The 14,212-nt window shown below is 35.0% G+C and overlaps 1 protein-coding gene across 3 annotated transcripts in view; it reads right to left on the reverse strand.

Moving 5' to 3' along the window:
- Positions 1–14,212, reverse strand: part of IRSp53 (Insulin receptor substrate 53 kDa) — a 196,488-nt gene that overhangs the window by 174,912 nt on the left and 7,364 nt on the right. For all 3 annotated transcript variants that reach the window (XM_089085933.1, XM_089085930.1, XM_089085934.1), the window contains exon 2: positions 7,245–7,320. In XM_089085933.1, coding sequence (XP_088942059.1) covers positions 7,245–7,320 — 76 coding nt within the window. The remainder of the gene's footprint in view (positions 1–7,244; positions 7,321–14,212) is intronic.

The raw sequence follows: 14,212 nt of genomic DNA on the forward strand, positions 1-14,212 counted from the left end.
GTCACCTTTGTGGGATTTTGGAAAGTTTTAGTTAGATAATTTTTAACTATTAACTTTTAACCATTTGGGGAAATTCCTTAAATACTTATAACATGACCTTGAGTCGAAATTAAGGCCGTATCCAGCGGGGGGGGGGGTTAGTGGGTTTGACTCTCCCACCCCCACCCCGCGAAATGTTCGCCTGACTCGTAGAAACATAACAAAAATGGACATAAACAAATTTTGTATGATTTTTTGAGTTTTGTTTGTGTGACCCCCCCCCCGAATTTCTTTTCTTAGTAAAACCCCCTCCGAAAAAAATACTTAGGTACGGCCCTGGTCGAAAGTGATACAGCAGGCAATTCTTACAGTTTTTTTGTTTTTAAATTGTTGTTATTGTAAACACAAGCTACTTCTTGATAAATCCTTCGAGTTAGGTGGGATTGCTTCTAGTCGCCACTTCTATTTAGCCCTTATAGTCAACTACATGCTCCAAACCTATGGTGGGTATGACATTCAAGTAGGAAAGAGAAAAATAAGGAACATGGACCTTGTTGATGACATTGGGCAGCTTGAGTCATGCAAGCAAAAACTCAAAGAATACAAGAATTGCATATAGAAGACAGCGGAACAGTTTGGCCTGGGAATAAACGTCGACAAACAAAGAGCAATGTGAATACTGATGGCTTAACCCTGTACGGTTTTAAAATCATTGTACAGGCTGCTCAACTCATATACCTAGGAAGCATCATTCAAAACGCTGAGGACTTCGAAGACAATGTAAGGACCAGGAGTAGTCAACAGGTTATATTTGTTGCACTTTATATTTTTTTAAATAAAGCAGTAGTCAAACTTTTGGATAAAGAGCAGAAATAATTTCGTAGACAGGATAATTTCTGTTTTTTTTAACGTCCCTCTTTAATTCCATCGAAAACAAATTTTGTTTTAAACTTAATCTTGTGTAAGTTCATACGTGGTTTTTCAAAATGTCTACGAGGTTTTGGTATAACCTTTTTTGCTGCATAGACTTTCCTACGGCTGAACGTTTGCACCTTTGAACGGCAGACTAATGACAATAAACGAACAGATAAGAAAAAGAAGGTAACTAAGTTTAGCTTTAGAAAAAGAATATTTTAAATGTAGGAAACAGTAAATTGAATGCATAAATTGTAAAAAAAATAGATCAATAAAGAAAATTTGCCCAACATTTATCATCCATTTTTTATCATGCATAAAAAAATAAAATAATGAAGACACACAAAACAGTAAAAACTTAAAAGAATCTGTAACCCATTCTTGATATATATTAAATAATAAAAAAAATTAACTGAAAGTAAGGAGCGACATTAAAACTTAAGACGAACAGAAATTATTACGTATATGAAGGGGTTTGGCCCCTAGTCAATACCTCGCTCTTTATGCTAATTTTTTTTAGTACTTTCAAAAGAGCTAAACATTCTAATTAAACGGCCTTTGTTATTCAGGAATTTGTGATTCGAACAAAATTTGAACTTAGCATAAAGACCGAGGTATTGACTTGGGGGCGAACCCCCTCATATACGTAATAATTTCTGTTCGTTTTAAGTTTTAATGTTGCTCCTTACTTTCAGTTAAAATAAACTTGTTTTTTTTATTTGTCACATAAAAATTATAGTTATGAAGCTTCTTAAGGTAAAATTAAATGCCAAGATTGGCCGGAAAATAACACAAACAAATTATTGCTTTTATTGGCCATTATTTAACAAAATTCGAACTTTAGCGTAAAGAGCGAGGTATTGACGAGGGGGAAAGTTCGTCATGTAGGTACTATGCAAGGTTCGCCCCCTTTTCAATACCTCGCTCTTTACACGAAAACTCAAATTTTGTTCCAATTCTTTAAGAACGACCCCTGAAAGCAAAGACCGTTTAATTAGAATAAATAGCTCTTTTGAAATTATTAAAATACTTTAGCATAAAGAGCGAGGTATTGAGAAGGGGATGAACCCCCTCATATAAGTAAAATAATTTTTGTTCGGTTTAAGTTTTAATGTTACTACTTACTTTCAGTTGAAAAAACGTGTTTTTTATTTAATTTCTGATTGTTTTTTAAATAATGCTGGGAAACCCAGCATCTTCTTCATGGAAGTTCTCTTCCCCCGTGAAAAATTCTTCCGTGGAAAGATCCTACCACATAACCCAAGCCCCTGACCCCCCCCCCCCTCCTCAGAAGAAATGCTCCCCTGAAATCGTCTGTATGCTTACCACTAACCAATACTATATATAAACAATGCGCAAAGTTCATAACTTATAGCCCTTTCCCCGGGGACTGTGGGTGATCAATTTGTCCTCAAAGACATAGTTATTAGATTTTTCAACTATGCTGAACAAAATGGATATCTCAAAATTTTGATCCGGTTACTTTAGGAAACAAATTAGCGTGAGAGGGGGCCTAGTTGACCTCCGGTTTTTTTGGTTACTTAAAAAGGGCACTAGAACTTTAAATTTCCGTTCGAATGAGCCCTCTCACGAAATTCTAGGACCACTGGGTCGGTAAGATGACCCCTGGAAAAAAAAATAACAAAAAACAAATAAACACGCATCCGTGATCTTTCTTCTGGCAAAAAATACAAAATTCCACATTTTTGCAGGTAGGAGCTTAAAACTTTTGCTGTAGGGTTCTCTGATATGCTGAATTTGATGGTGGCATTTTCATTAGGATTATATGACTTTTAGGGGGTATTTTGCCCTTTTGTCGAAAATAGTGCAAGTTTCTCAGGCTCGTAACTTTTAATGGGTTGGACTGAACTTGATGAAACTTATATATTTAAAATCAGCATAAAAATCCTCCTTGTTTTAATGTATTTATTTGTATCAAAATTCCGTTTTTTAGAGTTTCGATTACTATTGAGCCGAATCGCTCCTTACTTACAGTTCGTTACCAACTGTTTGATTTGACTGAATATCAATCTTTCCGCGGCAAGAAAAGAAATAGGTAACGACAATAGAACTGCAATATTGTATACCTTCTACATAAGAATGCTAAGATTAAATTTTTTCTAACACATATGTGTTTATAGAAAAAAAATTATTTTGCTTTGCGTACGAGGGTAACCTTGACAAATAATTGTTTATTACTTCTTATAAAAAAAAAGAAGATATTTGACCTCACTCTAGAATCAAAACAATTTATTATTGAATACTTGGTATTACTGTGGATTTTAATATTTCTGCTGATTGAAATTTATCGTTCTAAACATGTTTATAGAACTTGTCCTTTAAGCACTCTAAAAATATTGAGAACATGTCCGAGCTGGAACATTATTTACCCTTTTATGTAACTTAGAATATTTTTTTTTTATTCAATCCTATCTATCTTACAGTACCTCCATTTTCACGACAATTTTCCCAAGTTTCTATAACCTTTACAAAACCTGCAAACGAAAGCCATTAAAATTGTCTTTAATTTATCTTGAATCTCAATACTATTTCAAATCTTAAAAAATAGTGTTTTAAATGAGAAAAAATTACGTATCTCGCGGTTTCTTGGTTCAAGTTCTTTAACAATCAATAAAAATAAATCACAAAACTATCAAATTAATGACCCACGGTGAGAATAACTCGTGTGGGTTTATACACTCAACTATAAATAAATAACAGCACTATCTCCGAATACCAGAATAAAAAGATGGCCAAATTAAAAATAAATAAAATGAGGAGCCTCCATTCCAGAATTCAAATTAAATTAATAGCTACTAAGTAAATGATTCTTTAAACTAATTTCAACCAGGGATTTCGGCGCTAGCTAAATCTACGTTTACTGAACTTTTACTGGTTTTACATAATTTTAAAAATATCGAACGCTCGAACGATGTCTGCAAACTTACGGATCTTTAATAGACAGAATATCTTTTTTTTTTTACAAAATATCTTTTTTTTTTACCTAGAACAGCCAAGCCCAATCAAATGTCTGCCTTTCAAATGAATGTGGCATATGGCAAATAGGTCTATAGCCTCTTTTCTTTATTTTTTTTTTTAATAATGTTAAGATTGTTCTACAATTGGAATCAAAATGATTTACAGAGAATTACATTTAAGATTCGTCAGATTCACCTGCACGCTCACCACCGGGACGATTTACGGGTCATAGACGTTCATCTCAGCTCAATCGGCGATTTACGGATCATAGACGTTCCTCTCAGCCCAATAAAGGAAAAAAAAATAATAAAACACATGGTTTTGTGATACTGGTATTGTTGAGAGAACTGACGATACCTTCTATATCGTTCCTTACATTCTCGACAACAAACAAAGCAAGAGTCCAGTGTTATATTGTGATGCTGTGATGCTCTAGTGTTATTGTGATGCTCGCCCTAAGCCTAAGAAATTAATAGTTGATTCAAATACTATTTCAAGATTTAAGCTTAGGATAGAACAGTTAGATTTTAAATTTTTACAAGAAGAATTAGATTTAAATTTGAAGTTTGAGCTTTGGTATGGGAAGATTAAGGATACGTTTTTGGAATGTTGTGAAGTGTCAGGAATACAGAAGAGAAGGGTGTCTCCGAATAAACCTTGGATTACAAAGAGTTTGTTACAGTCAGTTAATAGAAGAGGTTTTTTATATAAGTTGTCAACAAGGAGCAATGATCCTCATGATAAAGTAATATATAGAGTTTATAATAGTAGGTTAAATGCTGCACTCCGACTGGCTAAGGTAGAATATTATAAGGTTAAATCAAAAAAAGTTGAGGGTAACCCGAGTAAGACTTGGAAATTGATTAAGTCGGTGACTTGCCCTGGTAGCGTCTTGATCCGTCCAGATAATATGGGAATGAATAATAATGTTGCAGATGAGATGTGTAATCACTTCGCTATTATTGGGCAGCGTGTGTCATCATCGGTGCCAGTATTTGATCAAGATGGAGATTTTCGTCAGTTCCTACCTGAAGATTGTGATGTGTCTGCGTACCTTAAATCTGTAACTATTAATGGATTATTTGATGTTAAAAATAATATGAAAAATTGGTGCATCAGGAGGCGATTTTATTTCGTTGAAGGTTTTGAAGTCGATATTACCTGTTATATCTAGTCATTTTTTAGGACTGATAAATAATTGTTTAAAAGCTGGAATATTTCCTGATTGTCTAAAGTGCGCGAATGTTATCCCGATATTTAAAGGAGGGGATAAGAATTGTTTTAGTGATTATAGACCGATTTCTTTACTGCCATTTATTTCTAGAGTGTTTGAAAAGTTGATTCATAGTAGGATGGTAAGTTTTTTCGAAAAAAGACAATTTTTTAGTTCTAGTCAGTTTGGGTTTAGGAGTCATCATTCTACAGAGCATGCAGTTTTGTTTTTAACAACTTTTATTAATGATGCTTTAGACAAGGGTCTGAAGATAGCTTCGATATTTTTGGATATTACTAAAGCATTTGACTCTGTTGATCATGATATACTAGTTCAAAAGCTATATAGTAGTGGTATACGTGGTGATTTTTTAAATGTGATAGTTAGTTTTCTTAGTGAAAGGACTCAGTGTGTCGTGATGGATGGAGTTACATCTAAAATTTAATATATTTCGATTGGAGTACCCCAGGGTTCTGTTTTGGGCCCTTTGTTGTTTTTGGTTTATATTAATGACCTTTGTAGAGCTTCAAGTAATGTGTCTTGTTCTTTAGACCTTGATACTTACGGTACTAGTAGGGCACCATACTATTGTAAGATCTACTAGTACTAGATACCTTGGTGTTATAATTGATGAAAGCCTTAGTTTTAAAGACCATATTGCATCTGTTAACAGCAAATTGTCTCGTAATATTGGTATTATGCGTAAACTTAGGTATCTTTTTCCGTGTGAAATTCTGAGAATGTTGTATTTTTCTATGGTTCACCCATATCTCATTTACTGTTGTATGGTTTGGTCGAAAACATTTGTAACTCACCTCCATCCGCTCTGCGTAACACAGAATATGGCAATTAGAGTTCTTTATGGTAATCACATTGACATATCTGTATCGGTGAGGCATCTTTACCGCGAGTATAAAATTCTACCGTTAGCAGGAATATGTGTATTCTATAATGCTCTGTTTATGTTTAAATATTTAGCTTCGGAGTTACCATCATGTTTTTCAGGAATGTTTAGTCTTGCGTCTACTACTCACGATCATTTGACACGATCTTCTCAGTTGGTGCGAAGACCAGCTATGGTCACGTCTAGGTCTAGGTTTTCAATTCGCCATGTTGTTCCGTTAGTTTGGGAGAGTTTGCCAGAGGATTTGAGGAATGTTGGGGGTTTGCAGGATTTTCGTAAGTCGCTAAAGAACCATTGTTTTGATGTGTATATTTTGAATGGATTATTCCACGCCACTTAAGTTTTGTTTTTGAGGAGGGTTTAGTTGCAGCTGAATATGATTATAATTACTATAATTTTGTTGGGTGTTGTTTGGAGGTTCGTTGGTTTTCGGGTCCGGTAAGTTGAGCTCTAATTATTTTTTTTATTTATTTTTTTTTTATTTTTATTTTTTTTTTTGTTTTTTTTTTTTTGATTTATTAGGTGGGTTTTCTCCCGCACAAGCATTGCTTCAGGGAATCGATGATGTATATATTTTGTTTTTTTTAAATAAACCCATTGTTACTTAATGAGAAAAACCGCATACTGTCTTCGCTGACATTTTAGACACATCGTTCACTGTGTGTGAACTGAGTTCTTTGTTTTTGTCCGAAGTCAGCAATTAAACAAACAAAATAAATACTTGTGCGATACACAAAATACACATCCTATTTACAGACTCTCCATACTCAAAGAAAAGTGTTTTATAGCCATTTGTGTCAGTCCTAGGATTTTGCATGGTTGAAGACAAATTTTTACTCAAAGGTATCGATATAAAAAACTGCTATTCAAACAATTGTCAGCTTCCTTGAATAACATAAGAAAATATGATGATATTCCCTCTTAAAAACCCGCCAAATTAAAAAAAAATGAAACTTAAATAAAGGGAATAAACTAATTCTTGACATGATTTGAAGACTGCGGAGAATATATTTACGGTTCATAACAATCAATAGTGAAAAGAAGAAAAATTATTGTCCCTTTTGAGAATATTCTTCCTGCTCTTATTTGCATAAAACCTTTAAGATCCCTATTCAAAAGGAAACATAACTTTGTTATATAAGTCGATGGTTTCTACGACTCTTCATAAAAGCTAGAGAAACCTTTTCTCGTAAGATGGATGAGAAGCTATTTGAAAGACATCTGGAAACGCTATGCAAATAATGAAAAGTTTACCATGAAGTGCTTTCAAATATGCTTTTCCAGCCGAAATCAACTGCCTTGCTCCTGGGTTAAACTTGTCCAATATGTTCTGGAATAAAAGTTCATGTGTAATAAAGAAAAACATAGCGCATTCATTTTTTTATGTTTATGAATAGGCGTCTTGTTTTTGAATCGTCACTAAAATACATGGATATCGACATCAAAACTAGGGGCTTCAGTGCAATATGATAAGAACTTGAAATTATGGGCTCTTTGCAATCTATTTTATACATATTTTCTTTTAGTTAAGAATCACATCTTTTTTACAGGAGCATATTTAAGCTTTGTGTTTGTTAGTTATTAAATAAAAAAAAACAAGTTTTTTGTTTAACTGAAAGTAAGGAGCGACTTTAAAACTTAAAACCAGCAGAAATTACTCCATATATGGAAGGGGCTGTCCCCTCCTCAACGCCTTGCTCTTTACGCTAATGTTTGACTCTTTCTCCCAACTCTGTTTGTTAAAACAATACAAAACTTTAGCGTAAAGAGCAAGGCACTGAGGAGGGGACAGCCCCTTCCATATACGGAATCATTTTTGTTCGTTTTAAGTTTTAATATCGCTTCTTATTTTCAGTGAAAAAACTTATTTCTTTTATTTAATTCCTGAACGTTTTTGAATTAATGCAGCTTTGATTTTGGCTCACCGCACATGAATAATGAAAACGAAATTTGCACATTAATTTTACTTTTTATGCCTAAATGGATTTCTCGAAATTTTGATCCGACGTAACTTACATAATGAACTTCTATATTCGTATATTTTCATTACGTAGGTCAGGGGTTTTCCCCCTAGTCAATACCTCGCTCTTTACGCCAAAGTACGAATTCTTTTTTAATTCTAAAAGAATGACCCCTGAATCACTCCGACCATTTGATTAGAATAAATAGCTTTTTTAAAAGTACTAAAAAAACTTTAGCATACAGAGCGAGAGGTTGACTAGGGGGAGAACCCCTAATATACGTAATAGTTTCTGTTCGTTTATTTTTAATTTTGCTCCTTACTTTCAATTGAAGAAACTTGTTTTTTTTTACTTAATTTCTCATCGTTTTTTCAAATAATTCTGGGAAATCCGGTGGCCCTCGTCATAGAAATGTCCCATTCCCCATGACAATATCCTCCATGGAAAGATCCTCCTTGGTAGCCTCCTCCTCCGACCCCTCCCCACCAGAAGAAATTCCTCCTGAAAACGTCTGCACACTTCCAAGTAACAAATACTATATGTAAACAATGTTCAAAGTTCATAACTTGGAGCCCTTCCTTCGGAGACTGTGGGGGATTAAGTCATCCTCAAAGACATATTTATTAGGTTTTCGATTATGATGAACAAATTCGTTATCTCACAATTTTGATCGGGTAACTTTGGGAAAACAATGAGCGTGGGAGGGGGCCTAGTTGCCCTCCAGTTTTTTTGGTCACCTAAAAAGGGCACTAGAACTTTTAATTTCCGTTCGAATGAGCCCTCTCGCGATATTTTATAACACTGGATCGATACGATCACCCCTGAAAAAAAAAACAAAAAACACGCATCCGTGATCGCAACCTCTACAGTAGGGTTCTCTGATACACTGAATATAATGGTTTGATTTTCATTAAGCTTCTATCACTTTTAGGGTGAGTTTCTTCCTTTTTTCGAAAATAAGGCAACTATTTTCAGGCTCATAACTTTTGATGGGTAAGACTAAACTTGATGAAACTTAAATATTTGAAATTAGCATGAAAATCCCATTCTTTTGATATATCTACTAGTATCAAAATTCCGCCTTTTAGAGTTTTGGTTTCAATTGAGCCGGGTCGTTCCTTACTTACAGTTCGTTACCACGAACTGTTTGAAAAGCTGTTGATTTTAAATCTAAAGACCTATATACTAGCATTGCAAGTTTTTTTTTTTTAACCCGTGTTAATGTGGAAAACAAAGAAGAGGTAGAATCAAGAGATAATGAGTAAAGTAGGCAGTAAAATTGAAGTGGCATGAAGGGTCACATGACAAGAAATAAAGCTAAAGACCCTTTGAAACGAGAGTACTGACTTAACCTCTATATTGGATTTAGAAGGAACGTTCAGAGAAGAAAAGCAACTTTCAATTTATTAAATTTATCTATAGGTCAATTAAAGTACAGAAGTTGAAATATCTAATTGAAATATTCTGTTACTGGAAAGTGCATAATCAAAACAAAAGAAGAAGATATTTTGCTAAGTTTAAGTTACTAGAGCAATGATTTAAAATTTTGTCGCCAAATATTTTTGGTATCCGGTATCTAACCCATCTGTTCCCCTTACAACGATCCAACCTTGTCAGTAACAAACAAAAAGTTTATTACGTCACATGGTTAATGCCATTATTGAAAAGTGTAGTAAAAATATTAATTAAAACTCTTGAACTTAACAAAGACTATTTTCATTCGTGCAAGCGGTCACAAGTAAATATGAAAAACTATAACGGATACTTGAAAGTTTTTGTTACTGTCTCTCAAGGGATGTCCATCAACTTACCATTCTAAGGAGAAAATAGGAAACAGTATAATCTTATTCTTTTATGTAACAACTTTAATTGTGTACCCTCCATTCTTTTGTCTGATGGGAAAACTTTCCTTTACTCTTGGGCAACAAAAACAAAGATGAAAATTTAACTCGGAAACAGAAAGGAAAATGGAATGAGATGGATACGTTATTTTTCATTATTCAGAGATCTTTTAAACAAATAGTCGAAAGTATATAGCTCAGTTTCTGTTTAAACCTTCTATTTTGGATCTTTTTAGATAATGTGCTAACGATTTTCATCGAGACAACTTAAGTCTATAATATTTATACTTGCAAAACCCAAATTGTACAAACAGCTTTTACTACAATATACGTTTTATTTTTAATGCTTAAGTTTTAGCTGGGCTGCCGTAGTGGTAATTGCAGTTGTAGCTAACCGGCAGTTGCATCTTATGCAAATGCCAGGTATGTTAAACTTTTTGTTGTAGATAGCATCCCTCTCTTCAAGGTTGGCATAGCAAACTAACTTTAGTTCACATAATATGCAAAAGTGAGTTCAACACTTAACTTCAATGCTATATTTTAGAAATTAAATAATAGAGCAAATTGATGTAAGTGAGCTTTTTGAGACAGATAAATGAAGTATCATCAAAAAGAAATTTTGAACTGTCCTAAGAAAATCTTTAAACTTTCATAAAAATGATTGGAAGTCATATCCTTCTAACACTATGTAAATTACACTTTCCGAATAAATACTTTTGAATTATGATACTTTTACTTTGTAACTTCGAGTTGAATCTGTTACAAAAAGAGCGCTTCAAGTAACTTGGGAATTATCAAACTCATATAGTAGATTTTGTTCTTTAGGGAAAGCAACAAACTTTAATCCTTCATGGTTTCCTTATATCAATCACGAAGATCGTAAAAGTAACTTCAAAAGCAAATCCCAAAGTTTTCTCTAAGAGTTTCGTCAAACTTGACAAAAGAGATTGGCCAGGAAAACTAGCAGATTAAAAGAATTTCTAGAGCTTACTGTAAGCAGAAACTACACATGGCTATTTTGGCAGGACATTTTTATCTTTGGATGACAAAGACGCTTTAAGGATTTTGTTGCATGTGCCGGAGGTTAAACACTCATCTTTGACAACATGGGTGCCTCTAGAGGTACAGGAGGATCTAGCCCTAAGGTAATGCCAGTGTAGGGCGCGAAGAAATATATAACTTTTTGTGCTATACCGAAGAATTACAGACAAAAATATCACATGAAAAAAAGAAAGAGGCATGAGACTCAATAGAATAGCTCTACAGAAAAAGAAGGAAAATATATAATTGAAAACTAAATAAAAAGAGTATCCATAGTTTTTTTTTTAATTAATCGTATTTTCATTTCTTTTACTGTCTGAATAATACCAAATGAATTGATGGATTTTTAATATGGTACTTAAAAGGAACGGGAGGGGCTGGACCCCCTGCAATCTGGAAATGGAATTGATTTTTCTGACGATTACTATGTCGCTTTTAATAGTTCATTTCCCCGTGTTTAGTACCCTCAATAATTCCCAAGTTCGGCCCATACTATGCCCACAAAAGCCTAGATTACATCTGTTGATGCTTAAGAAAAATGTGCTTTTTATCGGAGAAATCTTGCTTCATTTCGTCAAAATGCACATTTTTATATTCTATATGAGATGTAAGATCTATGTAAGATGTAAGATATGAGATCTATAAGAGATGTAAAGCTAAAATTCTATATATAACACATCAACATATTTTTCTTCTGTTGTACACTCACGGTGTCGTATTTAAGAATCCTTAGTTCCAAAATGATATGTTTTTAATACCGCTCAAAAGTGTAAATTTAACTGGCTAGCCAGGAAATCCATAACAGCTATAAAATATATGCAACATGCAACGTCACCAAAAAGCTGCTAAGGGGTTTGTAAGTATTTATTCACAACAATATAAATTATAATGCAAGCACCCCAAAGCGTCAGGACTAGTTGGAAAAGTGTCGTCTAAACTTTGCCTGTGTAGAGAGCCATCGCATACTTCAAGCGTCAGCTCCCTACTTCAGAGTTCCTGAGTGACTTTTCTTGGTATTTTGAAATGCCTGGTAACAAAAAAGCAATATAAATTGCTGGAGATCCATTCAGAGTCATACTGATTCCACCAAATTACCTAAGACTGTAGGAAATTAAGCTTTTACTGAGCACCCTGAACTAAATTGTACATCACGGAGCAGAGGTCGGCTGAAGGGGCAGCAAGTGTAAACAATCCACACAAACTGCTTGCACTTTCTCATCAATTATGCTTGTGGGTACTAAAAACAATCATTTACGAAGATTAATCATAGGTGAACCTTTGTTGCATAGATTCTAGCGTGGTTGTTTCTGGAAAAGTAAAAGATATTGCTACACACATGATCTAATTCCCAAACCTGCTCAGCAACAGCGAAGGTGAAAGGTACACTCTAACAGATATGCTAGAAATTCAATGGAATAAGCTAGTCGACAGTAAAGACAGTCTTCTAAATTTTAAACTAGCGATGATACTCGAATCTTTTGGAAGCATCTGCGTGACATTAAGTATTGCATATATAGTACTTAATATACATATATAGCCTTTCAAAGATTTGCCTGTAATGTAAGTGTTGTATTATTATAGGAGATTTTAACTGTAATTTAACTGACGCCTCGTTATTGCGTACTTCTATTTTGTCTGGTATTTTTGACGATTGGCTTAGGATATTGCCGAAAGATCTTGATTACACTAAGCACACAATTCAAGTCACGTGTCGAACCTTGACCATGCAGTTTCTTCTATAAATCTCCAAGTGTCACCTGTTCACGTCATTACTGATTTCCAACTGTCAGACCACCTTCCAATATCTCCATCTATTTATTGTCCCTCTGCTCAGTCTACTCCCACCACACAACCAAATCAGCCCCACGCCCAATTTTACAGGGATTGGAAAAATATCCAAGATGATCTTTTTGCTGGAGTTACTAATTCTGTCCTACATAAAATTCATGTTCCTTTCCTGCAGCTCATGGAAAATCCGCCAGTTGATGCAAATGAAATACAGGTGTTGCTAGATATCTATCTTGCAAAAATTTGCCATGCTCTGCGATGCGCAGAAATAGCCAGTATACCTCTTAAACCTATACATCGGGGTGTCACAAAGCACTGGTCCAGTAATTTGAGCCTAGTGTAAGCTTTAAGACAATCCAAATGTTTGTATCGGTTGTAGTTCCACTGTGACCATTCTCCCTTTGGCTTGGTTTCTGGCATTTGTCTTTCTACCAAAAGAAACTATCCAAGAGAACTATCTATACACGTAAACGAAATACTTGAAGAGAGGGCCCAGAAAGCTTCTCTGTCTCAACCTTCCTTCTGGAGAAATGTATCAAGAGATCCTCCTCGGGCCCCCTATCTGCTCAATTTATTCATGGTTCCAAATGGAACTCATACTTCTCTGCTGAATTCTCCACGCCAGATGCCACCCTAAAGGCCGAATATGAAGACAAGTTTGATAAATTTATGTCTAGTTATCTAACCGAAGATTTTGTTGCTTCGGTTGATTCTGTACTGCGAGCAATACAACGCCTAAGGCGTATAAAATCTTCTGGCATCGATAAAATAAGCGCTCTTCAGATTCTGCATGAAAGCGACCTGCTGGTAAACCATATTGCTCTTCTGATGCAGATGATTGTTACCCAAGGAGTTGTACCGTCTTTTTTCTCAATCAGAGATCTCACTCTAATTCCAAAGAAAGGTAAACTCGCTACCCACTGCTAGTCTTTCCACCTTATAACAGTGGCTACTACCTTCTGTAAGCTTTTTGAACTTCTGTTCATTGACCATCTGAACGCGAAATGCTATGTTCCACCTTACCAATTTGGATTCCAGCCACTTCTCGGTTGTGCCCACGCTTTGTCGGTTGTTGCGAATGCATTGATCGATGCTGATGCATCAGGTGAAACTCTCGTGTTGACTGGGCATGATATTCGCAAAGCGTTCGACTCTCTCATTCACGCCGCAATGCTACTCCATGCAGCAAAACGTAGAGTGAGCCCCTCATATATCAGAGCCCTTCGAGACATGTATTATCGTCTTAAAGTTCGCCTAATACTTCACCAATTAGATAAAGTTCGAATCTACGAAACAACCCCTAATATTTTTGTCAATGTCGAAAAAAGTACCCGTCAAGGTGCTGTTTCTTCCCCTTCACTCTTCAATAATGGAGTTCTTGATGCACAGTCAGCTGTTCCCACATCATTCATCTTTGCTGGTCTTGATTTATATATTGTATGTTATGCAGACGACATTCTGAACTTGAGCCACACTATCCAGCGCATTAGCGAGATTTTAGCAACGCTACAATCTGAGTATGCAAAACTAGGTCTTCAGTTCAATGCTGAAAAGTCTGAAGTTGTATTCTTCAACTGGAAGCAAGCGTCAC

The sequence above is a fragment of the Artemia sp. Qi Xiang Cuo genome, chromosome 1 (genome assembly GCF_049724085.1).
Source record: "Artemia sp. Qi Xiang Cuo chromosome 1, ASM4972408v1, whole genome shotgun sequence".
NCBI lineage: Eukaryota > Metazoa > Arthropoda > Branchiopoda > Anostraca > Artemiidae > Artemia > Artemia sp. Qi Xiang Cuo.